The 26,849-nt window shown below is 34.7% G+C and overlaps 1 protein-coding gene across 1 annotated transcript; it reads right to left on the bottom strand.

Moving 5' to 3' along the window:
• Positions 1 to 1,332: 1,332 nt before the first annotated feature.
• On the bottom strand, positions 1,333 to 26,849 carry LOC125650337 (atlastin-2-like). The gene is made up of 13 exons (XM_048878534.2): positions 26,723 to 26,849; positions 22,540 to 22,775; positions 21,515 to 21,649; positions 21,266 to 21,370; positions 20,814 to 20,864; positions 20,506 to 20,568; positions 17,501 to 17,593; positions 17,220 to 17,358; positions 13,587 to 13,714; positions 9,573 to 9,629; positions 7,569 to 7,640; positions 6,739 to 7,170; positions 1,333 to 5,713 (listed from the first exon to the last, which is right to left on the bottom strand). Exons 1-13 carry the CDS (start codon positions 26,745 to 26,747, stop codon positions 5,609 to 5,611), a joined length of 1,641 nt encoding a protein of 546 aa, XP_048734491.1. The 5' UTR covers positions 26,748 to 26,849; the 3' UTR covers positions 1,333 to 5,608.

Here is a 26,849-nt window from a genome sequence, read left to right on the forward strand (position 1 = left end):
TTTGTTCAAATCATGCCTCTCAGGGTGGGGTGGGGGTTTAGAATGGGACCACAATAGGGGACCAGAGTATAACATGGGGATATATAGGAAATATCTTCATCTAAATAACCGCAGGTCCATGAATACTCATGCTGATATGCAATCATCCACAGGTAGTGCAGATTTGCTCAAATTACCCCCCCCCCCCCTTTCTGGGCCACTATAGAGGATTAAAGTTTTAAATGGAAATATGTAGGATAAATATTTAAAAATTTTCTCCTCAGAAATAGGGCTGTGAATACCCATATCAATATGCAAGCATCCCCAGCTAGTGCACATTCAAGTTTGTTCAAATTATGACCACAAAGGGAACGTTGGGCCACAATAGAAGATAAAAATTTTACATAGGGATATAAATATTTTCTCTCAAAAACAACAAGACCACGATATGCAAACATCCCAAGGTAGTACAGACTGATTCATACTGTGGTCCCCTGGGTTAGGATGGGACCACACGGGTGGGGGTGGGGGGGGGTGGGGGGTTACAAGGAAATATACGGATAAATCTTGATAAAACACTTCTCAGGAACAGGACCAAAGTTGGGGGATGAGGGCATAGGTTTTGTCTGTCTGAAACTTGGATCACAACATTTGAATGGCGAGTGACAGGACTCTCACTTTTCATTTGTATTCCTTGTGACAAGACTATTCCGTTTGTAACAAAAATCATTACCTAAACATCATGACCAACTTTCAAGAAAACCTAACCTACCATATCAAATATCTCCTGAACTGTTTATAGTAGAGCTTTCATGTTTTGTACATAGATTTCTTATGGCAAGACCTTTCATTTCATACCACGATCTATGAGTTTGACCTCCAAAACAGCAAGGTCATGTTAGTCATATTGGTGTTGAGGCATCTCCATGTTGTATGAAGTCATGTTCATTTATATTGTGACAATTTGGGGCCATAACATGGGTTCAAAACTTTCATGGGAATATTAAAAGATATAAGAGCAATATCAAGATCCTAATGTGTACTCTAATGGAACTTGTCTCAGCTTCCCTGTGTCCTAGCTTGAAAACTGTGTGAAGAGTTAGATGGACAAACCATGTACTAATAGTACCCCTTTCTATAAAGGGGCATAACTCTTGCAAAAGTGGGTGAACCATAACAATATACATGTATATGATCTGTAAACATGGAAGGTACATATCAAGTTAAATGTATGAACAGTAAGACACACATCACTGTATCACAATATACTGTACAGTAGATGAGGTTATAGAAATGAAGCCAATTCTTAAAAGTTCACAAATATTTCATCAAAGTGTCAACTAATACACACAGTTGATGGGCATACAAGGAATTTTATTAACAAAGTTTAACAACAATTTTATCTGGTACTGACACAATGTTATATACAAAGTCAATAATTTACTCCCTAATTCCAAATTTGTTTATACAATAATGCTATATATACCAACATATTTAAAAAACTTTAAATTTGACAATCAGACATATCTAATCATGGTAGACTTAAATATATTGTACTTTGAGATTATTGTACAATACTGTATCAACCTTTACTAGCCACACAAGAATCTGAAGACCATTTTAATTGCAACTATTAAAAAAATATTTTTTAAAAGTAGCATGTGAAAATCTACGATAAATTACATTTCTTTACGGAGAATACATGGGGTAGTACTTTAAATACATAACAATAATAAAACAGTGAAAATTCCACATTGCTTTGAATCTGCAACTGTCAACAGTGCCCCTTTCCTTTGAAATCTGAATTAAAATCACATAAATTATTAAGTTATTGTTAAACAATAATACATGTACATATATATACAGATGAGAAAAAAACCCACATAACCACTAATCCACTTTCAGGGGCCTAACTTGTGTTTTTCACTTGCAATTTCCTACACACCTTCGAATAAGCAGGTAAAAAAAAAAAAAAACCAAAATGAAAAAAAACAACATTTTGTTATTTCATAACATGTATCTATATAGTCGTTGCAAAAACAAACTGTGGTTGTCTTTGTCAATTCTTTTGACAGAGTTACAATGATAATCTGATTATAATTTCTGATCACAAGACATGCAAGGACAAATAGCTGTAGCTTACTTTTCTTTTATCAACAAAAAAAAAAAAAAAACCCACCAAAAATCAAGCAAATACTCATGAAATCAATCTATAATTAAAACATTGTAAAGTAATTCTATACCCAGAAGTCTTCAGAATTTGTAAGCGAGTCTATTTTGTAATCCTGTGACTCTATTCTATGCAGATATGATCTGAAAATTATTCATCTTGAATGTCACATTTGAAATAGTACTTTACAAGTGCAATGTCTGAAAGGTAATGCTTAAAAAAATATAATTCACTACTTTAAAGTACAAAGCATGTCAATACAATGCATGTAATTACAATGGGATGAAAATTTAAAAAAAAAACAAAACCTGAGTCTACTGTAACAGGCGTCAAAACATTCATGCAGCTAAAACTTTGTTTTAGCAAAATGTTTTTCGTCCTTTGTCATGGGTTATTAATTTCATAAAAATGTTCTACAACTAAAGCTGTCTAATCTGATTTCTTTCACTGTGAATGCCAGTCCCAAATGACCTTTTCTCCATCTTCTGTACAATCCCATATCCTGCCTAATCCGACATACATTTCTCTCCAGAGCATGTTGGATTAGACAGGTTTCACTATACAAGCTTAACATGACACATTTGGAATTACAGTCAACTCTCGATAAACCGCCACCTTTTGTTCTTATGAAATTATGGCATTATAACGAATTTGGCGATGAATTGAATTACCGCCATCTTGAAGAAATAGAGTTACCGTTCTTTTATATGTAAGAGTTATCTTTTGTCCTTACTTGCATAAACCACATAAACAATGATTTGCAATATCCTGATGGGTACATTTTGGATGATGTTCTTGGTACGTAATGATTTGCTTTTTTTCATCGGAATTTAACAGGACCCTCTTTCGTGGCGAAATCATAGCTAAATTGAAATGTGTTTCTATGATGTATAAACAACTTGACTACAGTTCATCTCCAGTAATTTTCTTGTTTATTCAATACAGCAATTACTGGGATCCTTCTGTCCAGGTGTACGCCGGAGATCGATAATGACCAATTTACTGCTTCACTGACCACGTGCACCTATGGCGGTTTATCGAGATAATTAACACGGTGAAATAGACTTTTGTAATGAAAACACTGTGGCAAATGGCGATAGCGAATTTGGCGTTTTAACGAGAGTTTTAAGTAACAGGAAAAATGTTCCTAGAAAAATGCGGCGTTATAACGAAAATGGCGATGAATTGAGTGGCGATAATTCGAGAGTTACCTGTAGTTTCCATTACAGTTTTTGCATTTCAAGTTTATTGCATTTTAAAAAATACCATTGATGACACTTTGCAGTGACATTTTCCATTCATTATAGAAAATGCTGTTACAGTACAACTCTGACTAGATTAAAAAAAATAAATGATGGAGGTGGGGAGGAACATTTATGCCATTTTCTGTATTCATTATAAAACATTTGAGTGGAGGAAACCCAATATAAAAACAAGAGGATATTAGCAAGGTAGATGTTCACCTTGTTTGAAATGAGGAGAGCATTTCCACAATACTGACAGTTAAAAGTTACAATATTTATTCATCACAAGTTAAGCTTTTAATATTCATTTATCAAACTAAAGTCAATGAATCATTAATTTGAAAAAAAATAAATAATTTAAGCTATTACAACTTCAAAATAGATATATGAACAAAACTTCAGAACATTTTCATTACAAAAATCAAGACGTTATCCAATAAATGTTTATTCTGTGTGCAAGTCTTTCAGCCCCAGGAAATTAAACTTTGGGCATTCATCCTTTTCAATTTATACAGGTAAATTTGTGTAAACGCTCACTTTTTCATACTTGTCCTCCAATGTCTATCAGTTTCACAGAACTATTCTATTCACTTGCATGCATACAGTAAACAAAACATATCAGACTACACTTCAGGGCTTTCAACCCTCAATACCAGTCCATGAACTGTATGTGATACAAGTTCATATATCGGATTATCCCATAAACTGCAAACTTATTTTGAAGTTGGTACAAAAACATTAATATTTACAATTTTTCTAGAAAAATAATCTTCACATAAACTGCAAATCCTGTGCATCACATATTTCTATGAAATTTCCAAATTCTATATTTCCATAGAAAAATGCATAAAATTTCTATTCCTAAATTATAAATTACTATGACACATATAAAACATTTTACTCCATGTAGTTTAAACCTGAGCTTTGTAGTTACCTCCTGATAATTAGATTCAAATTTGTGGCAGCTGACTGAACAAAGGGAAAGGAACACAATTTTAACATTAACAAATCATAATTTACAAGCATACCCCCCCCCCCCCCCAAAAAAAAAACCCACAACAACGAAATACCCCCCAAAATTACCAACTTAAACTACATTAAATAAAGAAACCACATGTTTTTGTTACACTCTTGTGCTGATAAAACACAATGCAACAGTACAAACAAAATTATTTATTTTCTAACATTTATTTCCAGAAGAAAAAACAACAACCCAACCCAAAATGGAATAAATAAAGTGCACTGCCATGGCACATGCTGATACGCCAGTTGGATGTTTATTTATCATAAACAGATAAATTCACCATTTGTTTTACAGCATGATTTAAATTTACAGAATAATCTGATTGAGAATATGACCCTTTACTTGTACAAAGTAAATTCATACTACTAATCAACAAAAAGTAATATCAAAGGAGATTTTGATATCTCTGAATCATTCAACATTATTCCCTGTAGTGTCCTCAGATGTCTATTGAAACAATAATCATTTTTAAAAATAAGATTGCTACATTAATCTTACATTTGCAGGGATTAAAAACTTATTTCTTTTTTAAAAAAATAATTGGCCATTTTTAAAGTTTAAATGACCCGATTTTAAGCTGCAATTCACATTTCTGTACAGATGCACCAACTGACAAAGTTTCTTGATTCTAGGACTCAATTCTACATGAGGCAAAATGGGTTATGACATACATGTACATGGTCATATCACCTTAATTAAGTGGCAGTGACCATAATGTAGTATGTGACACATTTTCTACCTATTAGAACTGACCCAGTCTGATTGACTGTCCAGTTGAGTCAGACAGGGTTTTGTCATATTTGACCATATCATCTTAATTAAAGGTCAGTGACCTAACTTTATTGTGTGACACACCTTCTCCGAAATACTCCAGCTGACCAAGTTTGATGATTCTATGCCTTATAGTATTTAAGTTACAAGTTGGACACAAAAAAGCTAACGGACAGACAGACGGACATGAACGCCACATCATAATACATCCCATCTAAGATGGGCATATAAAAAATAATAATAAATAGAATATATTGGAAATTTTGATTGGCTTTAGGCTAAAAAATGGTTAGAAACACAAGGAAGGAAAAAATTGACAGCCATTCTCAAGGGAGTGAAGAAGTTTGGTCAATGTCTCGTTGGACGTTTCACAAATACTTAAATTTCATTTGATGATAATGAAATCTTAGAAGACACAGTTTAGTCTGCCTTGGGCTTGGATGTTTGAGACGTCTGACGTGAAGACTGTCTCACAGCTTGCTTGACACCCTGCTGCATCATCTGCATGTACACTTGACTGAGGCCCTAGGATAAAGAAAAATTAAGATAAATAACACCAATATTTGTCACTTGCATCTAAATGTACATTCAACAGTATCAGTTCATGAAAATATCATTTCAATTACATTAAGTAAATAATTTTGTTTGGGCCACATCGCTCACCTGACTCACCTTGGTCCATATCAGAAGATTTTCCATATATATTTGCATGTAAAACCGTAGTCCCTATTATGGCCCCAACCTACCCCTGGAGGCCATGGTTTTTGCAAACTTGAATCTACACTATGTCAGAGAGCTTTCATGTAAATCTCAGCTTTTCTGGCTCTGTGGTTTTTGAGAAGATGATTTTTAAAGATTTTTCCTATATATTTGTATGTAAAACTTTGATCCCCTATTGTGGCCCCATCCGACCCCCGGGGGCCAGGATTTTAAATATATTAGGAAGCTTTCATATAAATCTCAGCTTTTCTGGCTCAGTGGTTCTTGAGAAAAAGATTTTTCCTATATATTTGTATGTAAAACTTTGATCCCCTATTGTGGCCCCATCCAATCCCCGGGGGCCATGATTTTAACAATTTAGAATCTGCACTACCTAATAAAGCTTATCTATAAATTTAATCTTTTCTGGCCCGTTGGTTCTTGAGAAGAAGATTTTTTAATTACCCTACTCTATTTTTACCTTTTCTTGATTATTTCCCCTTGGATGGTGGCCTGGCCCTTTATTTTATCAATTTAGAATTCCCTTTACCTAAGGATGCTTTGTGCTAACTTTGGTTGAAATTGGCCCAGTGGTTTTTGAGAAGAAGTCAAAAATGTTAAAAGTTTACAGACGGACGGACGCCGGAATACGGGTGATCAGAAAAGCTCACTTGAGCTTTTAGCTCAGGTGAACTAAAAATCTAAACAAACTTTGAATTAAATATAAATCATGCTATATCTAATGAAGTTCAATGAAGTACTATATTGCATTGAACTTTCTAAAAATTATTTGTTAGAATACAAAAGACATCAAATACCCTCTTATTTTCTTCTTTTAAATTTTTACCAACCTTATCCCAGATGAACTCTGCTATTTGATCGATGTGCTGGCCCACTCCCCTATGTTCCCCGCTATACCTCACATACATCCAAATCACTAATAAAATCAGAAAGAGTCCCAGCACTAAATTCAGTAAATTGGCAAAAGATTCTATTCCCACCAGTCCAAACACACCCGACATGACATACGAAAATGCCATGACAGTGAACAGAACGGCAGGTGTCCTGGCTGAACTGAAAATGTTTTTGCCCTCGTTGTGCTTCTGGAAATTTTCATACTGCTCCTCTATCGCGACTTCTAGCTGCTCAAGATACTGCTTGCTAAATTCTGGTCCACCCATTTTCCTTGTTGATTTGAAGACATCAATGGCACTCTGTTTGCAACGAAGATGGTCCTCTTCCAGACGTTCAGGATGTAAGTATGGCTTGTCACCTCCACAAACCTACAAATTTTCAGGTCAAATTGAATTTGAACATTACATGTAGAATTTCTTTATTTATACTATATGTACATAAATTTATCATACAATAGGATTTGATATAGAATTGCCCACCTCCCCCAAATACATATGAAGTCTGTCATAAGTATTTATGGAACCTGTTCTAAATATTTCTTCTTAATCAATATCAAACTACATTTTATATGTTGCCATATTCAAAATCACGAGTCCCTGGCAGAGAAATAAGCATTTCATACAATGACTGTAAAGGAGTTTTGAAAACAACAAAACACTCCAAAAACAAACCAGGATAAATGTTTTGGAATTTGATGTTGAAGTTCTAGTACCCATGACAACATAAAAATACTCAATATTTAAATTCATTCAATAAGAATACCCACACTTTCCATTCTCTTGGAATAATCTGTCTTTGCAGTTGACACTGCTGCCAAATTGTTAGCTTCAGCTGTGGCCTATTAAAACAAAAATCATAAAGTCAACCAGAGAAAGAGTTAAAAAGAATCGAACTATTATAATATTGCACTTTTTACATTTGAAGATCCATATCTTAATTGCAGAGCATGGCAACACTTTTTACTTATTGTCTGTCGTGCTTCAGTCTTACTTGAAGTACTATGATTGTGAAAGAGATGAATGTCAACACATACACATTTCTATGTGATTGTAGGTAATATAAATGAAGACTTGAACTTACTACCTTAACCTTACCAGTGACAATGACTCTGACTCAAGCTCGATGATACACATTTAGTTAAGGAGCATTCTGCAGGGATTACAGTATATAAATGGTCATATCAACATCACTGTCAAGCAGTGCCAGCAAATCAAACAAACAGCTCCGATACAGTTCCAAAATCTCACAGTTCTATAACTCCGATGTCATGACCTAAATTCAAAGTCATGATTAACTTTCAGGTGTGGACAATAACATATAGAATTCCTTCCAAGCTAGGCGAGCAAAGCTATTGCTTACCAATGGACACAATTTTAATTCAATATTTCATTTCCCTGTGACCTTGATTCACATTTATGACAATCAGATACACCTTTAAGATGCAGACAAAACTACACTACAGTCTGAAGTCAGTCCAAGCAAGGAGTTAAAATTCAATTTCTCAATACCATGTGATCTTAACTCAAGATCGAGTCATGGACAGTAAATAGTATACACTAAAGTCATCCCATGCAGAGAGAGAAAAGTTATAGCCTGCAGACATTTTGTTATAGGCAGCTAAAGACAGATGGAGAACTATATTTTTGCTGGGGGATAAGTTTATTTGCAACTTTGGGAGGTAAATTCTATGTACTTCAGTCATGAAAATGCAATGTCTATGTAATCTGAGCCACGAGGGGAGGAATTGTTAAAGGGACTGGTTCACGTTTTTCGAAAGAAATATTTTCCATTGTTTATGTTAAAAATTAAAAATACAACTCATTTTATGTTGACAACCAAATTTGGACCGTCTGAATGCAAGGATAAAAGCAATATTTTAGCTTTGACTCTGTGTTATGTAAACAAAGACTCGAGTCTTTTTATGTAAACAAACAAATCAGTGAAACGTTAATTTTGTAATTTAAATCATCTTCATTTGGTAATTTCACAAATTTAACTTTTGAATTACACATTTTACCTAAAGTATACTTGAGATGTGATGAATATGATAAACTTGGATCAATATCCATTCATTATGAAAACTTCGTAAACAATGAAGATTATTTGAATTCAATATCAAATAATCCAGCTTAATTGACCGAAGTTCTTTTACTTATATTACTTTTGTGTTATCACCTTGGTGGCTTTACCGTGGTACGACGTATTCGTATAACGCACACCAAGTACGACTTAACCAAACGGACCAATACTTGCCTCTTCCGTTTCCAATAAATATAAAAAAGCTCAGTATGTGTTCTCTATCAGCTAAAAGGCCAAAGGGGCCAAGAGAGTGGGCACCCAATATGGTTAGTTAGGGACTACCACCGGAGTGTTCAATTAATAACACACCTCAATCTTTGTTTTCAAAACAAATAATAAACTCCCCATAATGAGCTTATGTCATGATGAATAACCTTAATTTTTTTGTGATTCCTTCTTAACATATTGTACTGTAGATTTTGATCATTTAAAGTGAAAAACAAAATTTTGGGGAAAATCGTGAATCAGTCCCTTTAATGCTGTGCTGTTTTGATGCTGAGCTCTGATGTTCCATAAAATGTGTAATCGTTTCTTGTGTTGTGTTTATAACTATATGCACAGGAGGTCAAATTCAAAGAACCTTCCACATCTAAAGTAAAGACCTTCTCACATCTTAATAAAATTGAGCCATATTTGTGTCACAACAAATCATATCAAACAAATTAGGGTTGTGATGACCCATGAATTGTACCTGTAACATAGACTTTGGTTCTGGCAACTCTTCTCCTTGGTATATTTTGATGTAGGCCTGGAAAAACAAAAATTTATATATGAAAAATTAGACAAACGTTATCTTAAGTAAGAAATTTTTTAAACATCAATTTTATTTTTGGTGCTTTGCAGATGGTCATTTATGTCAAAAAATAACTTGAACTGTTTCTGAAGAGATACACATTTACGGGCAACAAGTGGAGTATCACCATGACATGTACACAGTCAAGTTGTTTTAGTTTCTTGGCTGAGATCCAATACTCAACACCCCCCCGAAAGTTACCCCCCCCCCCCCCGAAAGTTAATGTTCACTTCAATTTGTCTTTGAAGTGAATAATAACATTTGACTTTTCCAATATCAATTAGGAATTTTGAAATTAGTAAAATTGCTTATTATTTTTTGGTCGCTCATGTCTCTAATCACTCTTGACTAGGTCTTCCACTCTAGATGTATACAAAGATGGTCGATGAAGTATCCTTTCATACAATCTAGTCAGTCTTAACAGAAATTTGTTTTAAGCTCTAGCCATTTGGGCCTGTGTATCTGAACTGTTTACTAGAACAAATAGAAATTCGCAGGCCCAAATCAAACACAAACTATTTCTATTTTTTATTTTTGAAAAAGAACTTTGAAGAAACAGTTCATTTAACCACTCATACGGTTTTAGTCAAAATTAGTTCAAGAGTGATAGAAACACCATCTCTACTATGATTCTTATCATGATCATCACTTTATTTTAGTAAATAATAATATAATATTTACAAAAAGTCATTAATTTTGATGAAAAGGTCTTGTATATGTAATAATTTTACAAGCTCGATCCCAATTTTACTGGATTTGGTCTTCGGGTCAGTGGCTAATTTTGAAGACTGCCTAGTAACTCACTGCTGGTTTTGATATTTCAAATCATCCAATCATACAATAAGCAAATACATGTACTTGTGTCTCTACTCTCTTTCAACAAGGTCTTGCACTGCAGACATTTTAAATCATTCAATGATAAAGTAAAACAATTATTGGCATTTTTCTGGTCAATACGATACTTTAGTTACCTTTTAAGTACAATGTTCACATTGCCCTCTGAGGATGCTAGAGCATCGCATTAACCAAAAAATGTCAATGATTATATAATGTCTCTTTATTGGTGTGTATGATTTTGTAGTCTTTTCTGTTAAAATGCTTAAAGATGATTAATTGTACATTGTTTAACGTCCTGGTTGAGAATTTTCCACTCATATGGAGATGACAACATTGCCGGTGAGGGCTACTAAAATTTAGGCCTACGCTTGGTGCTTGCGGCCTTTGAGCAGGGAGGGATATTTATTGTGCCACTACAGCTGTGACACGGAGCCTCAGTTTTTGCCATCTCATCTGAAGGACCTTTTATGACAAGCAAGGGGTACTGCTTAAAGGACACAACGCATGTTTCTAAACTTTTTCATTTTTTCAGCAAAATTAATTCTTCTCATGCTTAAAACTACTTTAAATGTGTTTTAAATGAAATATTTTGCGTAGTTTTCAAGTTTGAAAGCGATGAAATTCAAATCTTGCGATATGCATATTTACTTTCGCTATTTTACGCGCCATTATGTGTGACGTCATATGTGCCCTCGGGTTTAAAAACATCTATTAGCCATTTCATGAACAGATTAGATTTAATCGACAAAACACCAATTATCACATTAACGGCTTGTAAATAATATCGCATTAAGATGTTTTGTGCCGTACTTGGGTGTACTAATTGTCGGTAGAAAGGATTTAGACTGAGTATTTTTCAATTTTTCGAAGGAAGGTAAGAGAAAAAAGATGTGGATAATTTTTTGTTGGAGCAAGAATTTTACCTTTAAAAATACACCCAGTCACCTTTTCAAAAACCGTTTGGACATAGACCCTGATAAACTGCGATAAAATGGATATATCGAAGCTTATAAGCACTACATAATTCTGATCTGGTCTTCAAATTCAATACACACTCGGATCAAATGACCTTCACCTTGTCAGTAACAACATACCCGTATACCGTGCTTCCAGTTTTTACCTAATGGTAGATTTACAAACATTTTAAAGATACAAAATAATTGAACTTTTAATTATATAAGTAATAGAATACTGTATTTCCTAACTTTAAATTGAATTATAAAATTATTTCCTCAATGAACTCGTAACATCTTTCAAGAGTGCATCAGTATTTAACGCCGTGCTCCCACTTCCTAACAACATGCAGATCACAATTCAAAAATAATAATAAGATTGAATTATTAAAATAAAATAATTTAATTTCCACTTTAAATTTGATTATTTTTACTGATTTGTGTGTGTTGTTTCTTTTTCCCTCTTTCCGAAATGCACTCGGTCGTGATAGTAGCTTGGCCTAGGACGTAGTTCAACGACTAGTAGTAGTTGTCAACAATGTAACGTATTATAATTTGTCCAATCCAAAAATAAATAATAATTGCACTTATTATTTTTTGGGGGAAAAAACAGCGCCAATTACAGATGTATAAAGGAATAACATTATCAAACAGTTTGTAAACAGCGACCCATATAAACATTATTTACTCGCAATATTGCCGATTTCATACACGTTTTTCTTGCTAAATTTGGGTATTTATATCGCTATATGCAAGCACTGGTGGCAAAAACATGAAACTCGGAAAATTTGTCAACATCTCTATCTTGGAGAGAGCTGACGGAGAAAGATCGTAGAGAATGGAAGCTCTCAACTGCCGACCCTCAAGACCGGAAAGAATGGAGATCTGAGGTGAGATCTGCCATGCGTGCAGCCAGCCAGATATCTGGAAGGGGGCCCACTAGTGTGGACACTACCCGTGATACTGCACAGAAATAAAAAGGAACCGACAACATCGATTTAAATGTTGCCCATGGTGAATAAATTAGGCCCCTAAAAGCTGAGTTTTTAATAATATCTCACACTACTTCTACAATTCGAAGGGCGCATGTGACGTCACTGTACCACGTGACTACCTACCTAATTATCTAGACTTTTTGAAATCGGGGCTTAGATTTAAGTCTGTATTGTGGTTAATTATCGCAAAATTTTGGCGAACGAACTATTAGAATTAATTACTATAAGCATAAAGAAGGCAAAATGCATGTAATTTTGTATACTTTGAAAACATGAGATGTGTCCTTTAATGAGGTTTACTTGTACACACACTGAGATATAACGTTTTGTCTTTAATAAATGTAAATTTTTATGAAAACTACTGAAATTGAGTAGTGTATGAAGTGACACATGCCGGAACATCTTCACAAGTCAAGTGTTATTGATTTGTTACCTCGCACTAACCCTTGACATCAGTGACTATCAAAAGGTTGGGCTTGTTCTGATTGTTTCCACAAAAGAGTGGGGACCAATGAGAATGCGGTTCTATTTATAACAACGCGAAGCAAGAGATTCAAATAAAAACATATGTATTGATACCTACAGTTATGGCTATTTCAATCGGTTAAGCAATATTGTCGTTTAAAAGCAAAAAGGTTTCCAAACTTGATCTACTATCAATAAACGTAATTAGTGGTGTAAATATTACAACTGTGTGTGTTTATCAATACAGCGGTATGAGATTGCGTTATTTGTATCCATGTACACCATAACAAGATGCAGTGATTTCATTGGATGTTTTATAGTGGACTGCGTAATGGTCTAATGAGCCCAACTTTTATATAGTGACTGATGTCAAGGGTTAGTACGAGGTAACAAATCAATAACCCTTGACTTGTGAAGATGATGCCTGAAGAGCATTGAATTTTACCCAGAAAAATAAAATAATGCTAAAAGCATATCACAGAAATCTGCTGATCCTCTTTTGAAATCAAAAGACTGATAAGCTGCGTACATTTAAAGAAATAAATTTCATTTTTGAAAATATATGAGGGTATAAACTGCAATGCTTTATGCTGGCATACTCCATGAAGCGCATTGTAAGTAATATAATGACTATGTTTCAGAAGAATGAAAATTAAGCCTACTTTGAAATATTCCATTAGGTCCCTGCAAGACACCCTGGCTCCATTTATTTCCTTAACAATGAGGTTATCAGGATCCAACAACAGTGGGATGAGGATCTTTAACTGTTCCTTGAATTCACGCTCAATATCTGAAAATTTTTACATCATTATCGTACCACTCAGTCAACATTTATTGTTACAGAAACGCATCTTTCTGTCAAAATTCAAAAGATTTATTTTCCCTGGTACATGTAGATGGAGACCCTGGGTAGCTATTGTAGCACTGTCAAAGACTTTTAAAAGTTTTGTTGGACCAAACAGAAGTATGCTAGTGCAATGTATATCAGATAATCTTTCTTCAACACATGAACACAAACACATTAAATATCTAATGCATTAAATACCATTTGATAATGGTAACTACAGCAGTGGGATAGACCAAAGAGCTATATATTCATCTGCTATACAAATCTTCAATGTATCTTCAACTTACAACTTTTTCTGAGTGTAGTTCAAGTGCAATATCTCCATATTTTTACTCTGCCATCTTAATGAAGTTTCAGCTTTTCAGATTTTGCACAACTGCACAGGATGCTCTGTGTATATTTCATTGGTTCAAACATAATGTTATTTAAAAATACTTCAACCTATCCAGATGAAAATTTGTATGTCAATTAAAATTTTGGAAGGGACTACATTTTGTGGCAGAAGGATTGCTTAATGAAAAAGTTCTAAATTTGCTCGATTTTATAGTTTCTGTCCAGTATATTGTCAATATTTATGCCCTAGAATTGTATTTTGATTTTGTCATTCATGATACAAATAGTAGAGATTTGGAACTTATTCCATTATTCATTAATTTGGTTTATATATTTTTCCGAACACAACACCGATTCTTAAAAACTTTTATATTAATGTATCCAAAATTTTGCATGAGTAATCAATACTTTGGCCAATAATTCAATTTTTAAAAAAAATCTATAATCCCCATTTATAAAAATTCCATATAAAGTTTTAAGTCAAGATTTTGTAACTCTAAAGATATGCCATTAAAAAAACACATGCATCAATTCCATAATCTGTATCCATTAATTGGTTCTAGCACTATTTCATCTTCCATTTAAGTTATCGAAAGACAATAACAATGCAGAGATTTTTGAAAGGAGTCAAACCCCCCTGAATCGAAAAACAAGAGGCCCATAGGCCTCATTGGTCTCCTGAGTACTAGTGAAAAGTATCACTTCTCCCAAGGGCTATGAAATCTAGAAAAAAAAATCCTGTTCTGAATATCTAAGCTAAATTCTAATATTCAGCAAGAGTATATAACAAGATGTGTTCTTAAAACTTCAATGCCCTCAAAAGTGCATACACTGATGAAAGGCTTTACATAATATAATAGGTGTATTAACATTAAAACATTAAAAGATATGACAAATCTGGACCCATCCTAAGAGTCAAGACCCTGGGTTGTGAAATTCACTATTTTTTGTACATCCTTTTCTGCTTTTCCTAATTATGCATTTAGATTTTATACAGTATTAGCAAACTTAAATTAAAGTCCTTCAAATTATTAATATAATTTTGACACCACCCTGAAACCAAACCCTTACCCCTAAGATCATGCAATTTACAATTTTGATAAAAGACTACCTACTCCTTCTAAATATCCATTTAGTTTCAATTTAGTATCAATAGCACTAAAGAAGATGTTAATTAAATATTTTACATATCAACACTATATACCAAGTTTGGTCGCGCCCTGGGGTCAAAACCTCTAACCTAAGGATCATGAAATTTACAATTCTGGTAGAGGCCTTCCTGCTCTGCATCATTATGCAATTAGTTTTTTTTTTTTAAACATGTGCAGTTCTAGAGAAGATTTTCGAAAATTTGTCAATTTTGGGCAGTATTTGCCCCACCCCTAAGGCCCCAGGGGTTGCAGGATTCCTGAAATTTACAATTTATGTCCCCCTTGTTCCAAAGGTCCTTCATACCAAATTTGAAAAGAATTGGAATGACAGTTATCAAGAAGAAGTTAAAAATTTCTATTGTTCACACATTAAATAACTGACCAATTTGGCCCCACCCTAATACCAAAACCCTTACCCCTAGGATCATCAAATTTACAATTTTGGTAAAGGACTAACTGCTCTTTTTAAATATCCATTTAGTTTATATTTATTATCAATAGCACTAATGAAGATGTTATTTAAGTGTCTTACACAAAAACATTATATACACTAAGTTTGGCCCCGCCCTGGGGTCAAAACCCCTACCCTAGGGATCATGAAATTTACAATTTTGGTAGAGGTCTTCCTGCTCTACATCATAATGCATTTAGTTTTCCTTACACATGTATGGTTCTAGAGGAGTCGATTTTTGAAAATTGGTCAATTTTGGCACCACCCCCTAAGGCCCCAGGCGTGCAGGAGTCCTGAAATATACAATTCATGTCCCTTTGTTCTAAAGATGCTTCATACCAATTTTGAAAAGAATTGGAATGACAGTTATCAAGAAGAAATTAAAAATTTCTATTATTCACACATTTAATAACTGACCATTTTGGCCCCACCCTGATACCAAAACCCCTACCCCTGGGATCATCAAATTTACAGTTTTGTTAAATGACTACCTGTTCTTTCTAAATATCTATTTACTTTTAATTAAGTTATCAATAGCACTAAAGAAGATGTTATTTAAATTTTACACATATTAAACACTATATACCAAGTTTGGCACCGCCCTGGGGTCAGAACCCCTATCTTGGGGATCATAAAATTTACAATTTTGGTAAAGGCGTTCCTGCTCTACATCACTATGCATTTAGTTTTTCTTACACGTGTGCGGTACATGAGAAGGTTTTTGAAAATTGATCAATTTTGGACAGTTTTTGCCCCACCCCTTGGGCGCCAGGTGTGCTGGAGTCCTGAAATTTATGATTTATGTTCCCCTTGTCCAAATGATGCATCATACCAAATTTGAAAAGTGGAATGGTAGTTATTAAGAAGAAGTTAAAAATGTGCAATTGTTAACGCATTACGGACGACACACGAGTTTACTCAGGTGACCTAAAAAACCAACAACAACCCCCCCCCCCCCCCCCAAAAAGCAAAATAAAACCAACAAAAAAAAAAACAACCCCAAAAAACCCCCACACAACACTCAAAGTTTAACAATGATAAAATTCACATGTGTCTTCCTTTGAGAAGTGTCCACTTACATATCAGGTTTTGAATGTGAAGTCAGTAAGTTAAAAAACACTAGACATTTTGTCACATAAAATCATAACTGAGAGACAGGCACCATGATTGATATATAGGGCTCCTGCATATTCTATGATGGGCCTTGATAATTCTATTGAATGGTAAATAATGGATTAACTTCTACTAAACTGCACAGTAACATGCTAAAAATATATAGTAATGTGGTAAATGCATAGTTTTGGGTTGTGGTTTTTTAAATGGTTAACATATATGACAAATTAGAAATGTAATTACATGTACTTTAATCTTTCCATAAATTTTCTTACTATAAATTTTTAACCCATAAAATCTTTACTATCTTTACATCAAGAAACTTGCTATTTAACTTCCTTTTCAACAAAATTGCAAATTCAACAGGAAGTAGAAATGATACTAAAAATGTACAGATTACCTTTCAACTTCCCCTCAAAATGTGGGTTGGTAGCCACATTCAAACCGGGGTGCGGCAACAGGAAACAACTGATATCCTCAAAACAGGAGCGAATGTGTTGTCTGATTTGTTTAAGTTCTTGGTGTTGTTTATCTGAGATCTGAAACAAATATTTATAATAGTGTAGAATTTGTTTCAAAATAAAAATATCAAAATCTTCAAACAAATGATTTCACCATCTGCCAACAAAATGTGTCTAGTTAAAATATTAAAATAAAAGGCACAGATAATGTTAATTTTACCTGAAGTCTTTTCTCCAACACCTTTCTGCCACCTGTTGCTCCATATGATGATTCATAGGGAAAGCTCCAATCCCTGACCAGGAACATAAGACACTGTAATAACATGAAAAGGCCATGTGATGTAATAACTTTATCTACATTTACCATTGTTTTATCAGTAATAAATCCATTTCCTTTCAAAGTATTTTACTTTTCAATAAATACAATGACCTTCCAATTAAACAATATAATGCTTTCTTTGTTGTTTTATTGGGTGATGAAGGTAGTAGCAAGCATTGCAGATTTTTTTTTTTATAATAATAATAATGATTGGTTTTATATTGCACTTTTTCCAGCATATGCTGCTCAAAGCGCTTTACAATACATTATTACCGCGTCAGACCTTATATCATTCTAGAACTTTCTCAGTTTCCTGGAAAGCATACAGTGCAAGCTGCCGTTATAGGCGCTAGAGCACTAACATTCTAACAATATATTTCACTGTCTATAGCCAGGTACCCCTTTTAAACTTGGGTGGAGTGAGGAAATTCATGTAAAGTGCCTTTCCGAAGGACACATCATCGGCCCTGCTGCGGCCAGGACTTGAACCACACGACCTTTCGGTCGAGAGTCTGACAGCCTAACCACTAGGCCATCGACGCCACGGTGTTTACATAAACGGATTTATAATACATAAGACATCTTGATCAATGGGTGTGTGTGTGTGTGTGTGTATCTACTCAACAGAGGATAGTAGACCAAGTTTGATGTTTATCAAGCAAAGGGTTCATAAAATATTGAGCAGGCAATATTTCTAATATGCCCAGAGTATTTTGACCCCTCACCTTTGCCCTCAAAATTGATGGGGGTCTTTTGACCTTAGGAGCTACCAGTACGCCAAATTTGATGTCTGTCAAGGAAAAGGTACTTTATATATTGACCATATCTTCCTATGTCCATAGTAGTTTCGCCCATGGCCTTTGACCTTGTAACCTCAGAATTAATAAAGGTCATCTATTCCTTAGGTAGAACCAGTGTAATAAGTTTGATGAATGTCAAGCAAAGGGCTCTTAAAAAATATTGAGCAGACAATATGTTTCCGGAGTAGTCTGACCCATCAATAAGGGAATCTACCATTTAGGAGTAAACCAGTGTACCAAGTCTTAAGTCTATCAAGTAAATGAGTCTCAACATGTTGAGCAGGCAATATTATGCTATATGTCTAGTTTGATGTGGAGGAAATATAACCTAGAATGAAATGTGCATGCCATAAATCTTGACCTCAACAGGGGACATCTAATTCTTAGGGGGAACCAGTGTACCAAGTTTGATGTTAGTCAAGTAAAGGGTTCTCAAAATATTGAGTGGACAATATCTTCCAATGTCCAGAGTACACTGGCCCTTGACATTGTCTATCAAGCAAAGGGTCTTTAAGATACAGGTGACTCTCGATGGCTCAAACTTTGATTTCGTGAAGTTCTTGATCTCTCCAAGTGAAATCATGGTCTCGATTTTTCTCTCTATATAACTAAGCAAAACTATCAAACTCTCGAACTGTCATTCTCTCAAAGTGAAACTTGGGTCCTGTAAAATATTTCATTGTTTTTCACTCTTGATGTCTCAAAGTGAAGTGTATAATTATTTTCAATTGGAACTTCCCTGGATAAAGGTGAAAGTGTGAGGATAGCTTGCCAGTGTTAATTAGGTGTAATATAGCAGACAGTATATTCCTATGTCCAGTTTGACCTCAAAATCAATAGGGTCATCTTCTCCTGAACATATACCAGTGTACCAAGTTTGATGTCTGTCAAGCAAAGGGTTCTCAAGATATTGAGTGGACAGTATATTCCTATGTCCAGTTTGACCCTTGACCTTTAACCACAGGACCTCAAAATCAAGAGTGGTCATCTTCTCTTGAAGATGTACCAGTGTACCAAGTTTGATACCTGTCAAGCAAAGAGTTCTCTAGACATTGAGTGGTCAGTATATTCCTATGTCCAGTTTGACCTTTAACCATGTGACCTCAAATGGGTCATCTACTCCTTGGGATGTACCAGTGTACCAAGTTTGATGCCTGTCAAGCAAAAGGGTTCTCAAGATATTGAGCAGACAGTTTCTTCCTATGTCCAGAGTAGATTGAACCTTGACTTTTGACCTGAAAAACAATAGGGGTCCTCTTCTACTCCTAACCAACCCACATATGAAATATCATTACAATCAAGTGAATGGTTTTCAAATTATTGAGCAGACAACATGTGGTCTACTGACCGACCAACAGGTGCAAAGCAATATGCCTCTCTTCTTTGAAGGGGGGCATAATAAAGAAATAAGATATTCAAAGTGTTGGCGGGATATATATCCATAAATTTGCTGTATCTGCATTTGTACCATTCAAGTTTTACTATACATGTTACATAATGACTAGACATATATGTAACATCCATGTACATAAGAACTATATCCTTGTCAGATGTTTCACTGGCAGTCCAGAACTATATGCAAAGGATTTACATTCTATCATGGCCAGACAGCATTTCCACTGCATGTTTTAGTTCTGCCTTGGTAAACATGGGATTTCAAGTGTAATTGATATCTCATTATTGTAGAGTTTTCTCTTTATATAAATAGAACTGTTTGCCGTGATTTCACAAAGATACACTCATTCTTCTCAATACTTTATCAAATATTACTTTAAAATGCCACAAAAATCCTTTTTATAACGATCTCTTTTTAAAGACCTTGCCATGACTCTTCCATACAATCTGTGTGAGTTCACATGCATGGTAATCATGGTAACCAGCTCACCACAACAATTTAAAACCTATTTTGAGACATGCACTGCTTAAAACTTTCTTCATTACCAAAAGATATGCAGGAAGTAATATTGATTAGAAGGAATTCATTATCTCAGACAAAAGCTCATTTCCTGACATGTTACAGGCATGTCAATATCCTATTCAACAGACAACAAGTACTTACTTACCTGGAATGTCAATATCCTATTCAACAGATGAGTACTTACTTACCTGGAATGGTTTGGATACGTTGTCATTGTCTTCCAAGGCTAATCTTCCATACTCAGTGAACAGCTAAAATAACAATTCTATGACAGCATCATATAAATAACATGAAATGCTTTTCATGTTCCAACACCAACATTTTCCCTTGCAATGGTGCAATTTTTTTCTTTCAAATACTTGTATTAACACAGTTTGTAAGGTTTTGGTTACTGAAACATCATAGGTGTTGATTCAAGTTTTGTGTCCTACAGTGTACATAAAAAGTGTACACATCAAATCTAATAGTCATTACATGTATTAAACATTAATCTTACCTGTAAGTGCTGCAAGTCATCTTCTTGTATGTTGTGTGTCAAATTAAACACCTAAAAATAAAACATACCAAATATTGAATAATAATCTTAGGTGTAATAGAGGCACAAAGACCATAAAGCTCACGAAAGTTCATACATAGGTACTCCTAATTTGATTTGTTGAACTTGTATAAGTGAAAAATCTGTGACAGTTGCGCAATACATTTTCTAAACAGTCACCCTAAATCACAATGATCCTGCTAACCAACTTTCATTTGTGACTACTTTTATTCACAAATTATCGTCAGAAAATGACTTTGCGGTGAGTAATGTTAACAAATATGCGAACATACACACCTCATGCACAGAGAAAATGAGTGTTTCGTGGTAATTCAATATCGCAAAAAATGTGGCATCTGTGTATCTTTCTTTCACAGAAATAAATGTTGGTTTAGAGCATATAAATGGATTACCTGCACTGAACTAAGCATGGTACTAAGAGCAAAAATGGTAGCACAGTCCCTAACAGTTGACTCGCTGTCAAAAGCTCCCTGTGTGTCCATCAGCAGAACAGCAACCTATGATAAATGGATATTAAACAATAGTATACTAATACACTATCAACTACATACAGAATTCTCAAAAAACAAACTGAAATATGGTAAATGTCACTCGATAAAGCATTATTAATATTGTGACAATCCAAAATATTTGGAAATTACCTCTTCCCCTGATGGGATCTTACAGATAAATGGTTCACTCCATAGTAAGATCCCAGTAGTCTCTCGCTCTGATCCCCCTCTCCAGTTGAATCCCTCCAACGGTGAATCATCTTCACCTAGCCAATCAGGGTGTCCCTATAGAAGTATATCATAGAAAATACTGTAATAGATTCTTACCTTTTCCCTACATAACAAGAGGCCATGGGCCTTAATAAGGGTCACTCCAACACAAAGAAGTTTTTGAGAAGTCCCAGAGGCCCACGGACCATGATTTTCACTTGAGTGACCTTGCTCATACCAAAATAAAGATTTGCAAGTTTGGAACTCCAATAGTTTAAATCATTAAAATCCCTACATTGACATCCGACTCTCACAATAAAGAAAACGGAATCTACACTACATGAGGACATTTTCAAAATTTGCGAGGTTCTTGAAAAAAAAAGAGATTAATTTTCATATATTTCTGTTTTAGTACTTTAATCTCTTTTGTGACCCTCAAGATCAAGATATGAAGAAACCTAAACCTATATTACTTAAGACCTTAAGAGTCATCGTGTGAACAAGATCTGCATCTATAAGCAAAACTGAGGGTATGCACATCTACCAGATATTCCATCAATAACCTTTCTATTAATATATATTTCTTAACAATTTCATTTGTCTTTATACATAGCTTCATGAAGTGCACATTCATCTACATTTTCAGTAGCAGACATAGTGTTTACATCTGCCATTATTACTTGTAACAAATGTGAGTTCATGATTGAGTATGCAAAGTAAAAGTAATCCTCAAGATTTTTTTTCTCGCAGTGCAGGCTTTCATGGCTCAGACAGTGCAATCCCTGGTACTCTATGTATAGAATCTACAGAAAATTTTATAAGTTCAAATCTGAAAAGTAACATCTGATTGTCATCCATAAAGAGTACAGAGTAAAGCATTATCTATAGTGTTTTTTGTAACATGCAAGTTTACACATGTAAAAAGTGTGTGCATATGTACTGATGTAGAAAACTTTAATCAGTACCTTAGCACTCAGATATCTAAGAAAAAAGTCCAGCAGAAATGATTTCCCCTTCCTAAATGCTCCTGCTACCGAGACAACCACCACTTTTTTCTCCTGAATTCTGGGATCCAACAGAATTTTGGCCAACTTCTCCTCATCTAGTTCAAAGAAATGTAGAGTTTTTTCTTCCTCTTCTTTTGATGTTGCCCTGATAATTTGCAGGGGCTCTCCATTTAAACGCGACCCACTGGCCGAAACTGAATGAAAAGAAAATATTTAACTTTACTTGAAAATTCATGTAGTACTGTAAAAAATTCCTTAAGGTAGTGACAGATAGCAATCAGATGATTAATACCATATGTTGTTGTCAAAATTTAATGAGTCTTTTTTAGAAAAGACAATTAAAATTGTCCATGCCAACAGAATTACTTCCTCGAATCTCCTATCATCACAACAACCCTATTCAATATTAAACAGCATTTAAATCAAATTTAATCATTATTGTGATAAAATGGATGCGTACAAGTTTTGTTTGCCAACGATCTGTAAAACCTACCAAAGTTTACAAACTATGCTACTTTCGATTCCAATAAAAATGGTTACCAGAGGATCGACAAACATTTATATTTAAATATATAGATCCCGATTTGTAAAAATAATAATAAATAAGAAATGAAAATGAATAACTGCCAGTGGCAAAATGTTTTCACTTTGCATCTTATCTAATTATCTTTTTAATATTACATTCTAATTCGCAACTAATTGACTGGTGCTAATTAAACAAACAAGTCGGATTGGAACACTGTGAACTTGGTGGCATTATTTCCGTTCACTAGAGCGTAACGTTTACCTAGATTTTTTCCTAATATGAGTTTTAATCATTACGCAATATCAGGGCTTTTAAGTAAAATTATGATATGCATCCGCGGGACTCGCCATGTCAGACAAACTTGTGTCCCAAATGAATTTTCTGCATCTAGGACGCAGATTCTTGCGTTAGTGACAACCCTGATATCACTGTAGGAATAAATAGCATGTGTTTTATATCAAGCTAGATATATCAGTTATACACTTTATGCAATTTAACTCGATCGGAGTAATCAAGATCATATTTTATCTAATTTTGTTTTCTCTGAGTCGGATAGGAACGCCCCATTTCAAAATATCTATGGTCATGTGACGTTGCAAGCAGAATTTTGAAATTAAGGAGGTATGCTACACCAGAGAAATTTGATGTGGATGAAAAGTGGAGGATATGTACAACAATATTTTGAAGTTGAAAATTTTCAAATTTACTTTATTTTGTCAAAAAATACAGTTTTAATAGAAAGTAATCTGGAAAAAAATTAAAACCCCTGCTGGACTCGAACCTGCGACCTACAGTTCAGCAGTCGGTATTCAAACCTACTGAGCTACTCGGCTAGGTATTGAAATTGTAAAGGAAAAGTCAAATATTGCTGATATCGATTTTTTCATCCATGTTTTTACAGGAAGTCAGCCATTATGACGATGTAGAGTACAGTACCTTAAACAACTACAAAGCAATGTGAAAGCATGTACTGACTGCAGGTTGTTGACACATTTGGTGATACAGTCCGACAGAAATCAGGGTATATGATCAATACCTGTTCAAAAACTGTTGATATAAGAAACTTTTTCCTTATATCTGACCTTCCCCTGACCTTGGTCTAAAGTTTACCTGTCCTGTGGAATATTTGTGATCAATTGTGACAAATTTCTGATGAAAGGTTTATTATTGTTTTTAATTGCTTTTTTCCGCCACACCCAACAATTCTTCAGTTATCTAGTGGCGCCCAGTTTTTATTGGTGGAAGAGAGAACCCAGATACAATGTACCTGGGAAGAGACCACCGACCTTCTGCAAGTAAACTGGGAAACTTTCGCCTTACCGGTGCAAGTAAGATTCAAACCCGCGCCGACCAGAGGTGAGAAGCCGTGTGATTTTGAGCGTGATGCTCCAACCACTCGGCCATGGAAACTTTTATCTAAAAAACTGTTGAAATAAGGAACATTTATACATGTTCCAAGTGACCAGGACCTTTCAAAAATGACCTTGAGAAACTTTATCTCAAGAAACATTTGTGATTAATTATATCAATTAAGAAAGGTTCAGGAGATATGAACTCAGACAGAAGGACAGACACAACAGCGGCTATAGTTAACAAGATGTGTTTGTGAAACACAAATGCCCCCGATAATGGCCAATTCCGAAGATGGCCAAGGTCACAAGGGCAAATATCTTGGTATCAGTAGAAAGATCTTGTCAAAAGAAATGCTCATGTACAATATGAAAACTCTAATATTTACCATTTAGAAGTTATGAACAATGTAAAAAAAAATTAAAAGTAGGTCAAATGTCAAGGTCAAAAGGTTCAATACCCACGGAAAGGTATTGTCACAAGGAATACTCATGTGAAATATCAAAGCTCTATCACTTATTGTTCAAAAGTTATTGGCAAGGTTAAAGTTTTCAAAAAGTAGGTCAAACTCCAAGGTCACTGGGTCAAAAATGTTGGTACCCATGGAAAGATCTTGTCACAAGGAATCACTTATTGTTCAAAAGTTATTGGCAAGGTTAAAGTTTTCAAAAAGTAGGTTAAACTCCAAGATCAAGGTCACGGAGTCAAAAATGTTGGTACCCACAGAAAGGTCTTGTCACAAGGAATACTCATGTGAAATATCAAAGCTCTATCTCTTACTATTCAAAAGTTATTTGCAAGGTTAAAGTTTTCAAAAAGTAGGTCAAACTCCAAGGTCAAGGGGTCAAAAATGTTGGTACCCATGGAAAGGTCTTGCCACAAGGAATACCCATGTGAAGACAGCAAAGAGAACATTTGAACATTTATTTATACTTGGCTGTCAGAATTTTAGATTTACCTAGGTGCACATTAACTGCTAGAACAGACCGAAGTTAAATGTAAATTACAATGGACTGCTCCAAGATTCGGTAAAAGCATTAGTCCAAATATACAGCCAGACTGAATCCCAGCTGACATTATGTTTGAGATAGGTATTGTTTAACACCTCATATCTTTTGTTGATCATGTTAATAACAGTAAAGCTAAAATATGACGACACAATGCTTGTTACATCAATTGCGTTATATTTCCCACACTAAATGAATAGGTTGATCAAATGTTAATTCAATTGTTGCAAGATGTTAAGATGTTTTGGACAGTTGTCCAAAAACGTCCCAACAACTTCGGAATTTTCTGATTCTGTCCGTTATGGATAAATCTATACATAAATAAGTATATCAGGTTGGGAACACTTCCCCTATAGTGAGATATCCTCACTAAAACGCGATTATCCCTCTCTAGCGAGAGTAAATATATCCTGTACAACCGAGAAAAACACCCGTGGAGTACATCTCTTCGTGTTTCCCTTGAAAAGAAGAAAAAGTGCTAAAATGTCTGATACTTCTGCAAATATATTAATCAAAACAAAAACATTCACGAAATGTATTGGATTTCAGACTGCTTCCTTCTTACGCAGCAACTTTGATATGCAATTTCTTGACTATGTTGTCAATTTCATAGAAACAATTTGCATCATGCTGAGTGTGTGTCGCACTTATTCAGCGTCACACGGGATTTGCCATTATCTTCAATAAAGATGCCAAAACACCTGTTTATGGTAATGTTTATTCTCGCTAGAGTGGGATAATCGCGTTTTAGCGAGAATATCTCGCTACAGGGGAAGTGTCCCCAACCTGTATATACCGACTGTGCTTGCCCTGTATATGCATTAAGTTCTGAAGAATCAAAATTCGACTTATCAGATAAACAGTAGTATATTATATCAGATAGACAGAAGTACATCATTGCTGCCCAGAGTCGTACACATTTCCAACAAGAACTAAACATCACCACATATTGGAATACAATAAAATGATAATAATAACGATAGAACAGTGTAATGCTTCTGAAAACAATACAAAACACTAGCTAAATTGGTAAAAATTATCCCGTTCATTTTCTTAAACATGCTAGCTAGTAGCTACGAAATTTCTAGTGCAAATTGAGTAGCCTACAACGTCAACGCATGCTATGTGGGTCAGAAGAGCAAAATATCAAGAGTCGACAAATACAAACAATTTTCGTTTACATAAGTTCGCGTGGTATTTTTTCACGGTACTCTCACAAACTCTTTAGGGTTACACTTGAAAGAAAATTAGACTCTACCTGGCGCTAAATTGTCGTTTGCCATTTGGTTTCTGTTTCCGAGGGTAAAATGAATGTTGTAACTTCCGCTCAAACCAATAAGGTAGGAAAAATCCAGAGTAGTTCCGACTTCCGTTTTTCTCGCGCA

Source organism: Ostrea edulis, chromosome 5 (genome assembly GCF_947568905.1).
Source record: "Ostrea edulis chromosome 5, xbOstEdul1.1, whole genome shotgun sequence".
Lineage (NCBI taxonomy): Eukaryota > Metazoa > Mollusca > Bivalvia > Ostreida > Ostreidae > Ostrea > Ostrea edulis.

Excerpts from the sequence above, each read along its gene's own strand:
- LOC125650337 (XM_048878534.2), bottom strand. The coding sequence starts at position 26,747 with ATGGCAAACGACAATTTAGCGCCAG. Across the intron at positions 13,715-17,219 it reads TTTTGAGGGGAAGTTGAAAG|ATATTGAGCGTGAATTCAAG; the intron begins GTAATCTGTACA and ends AAAAATTTTCAG. Across the intron at positions 7,641-9,572 it reads AACCAAAGTCTATGTTACAG|GCCACAGCTGAAGCTAACAA; the intron begins GTACAATTCATG and ends TTGTTTTAATAG.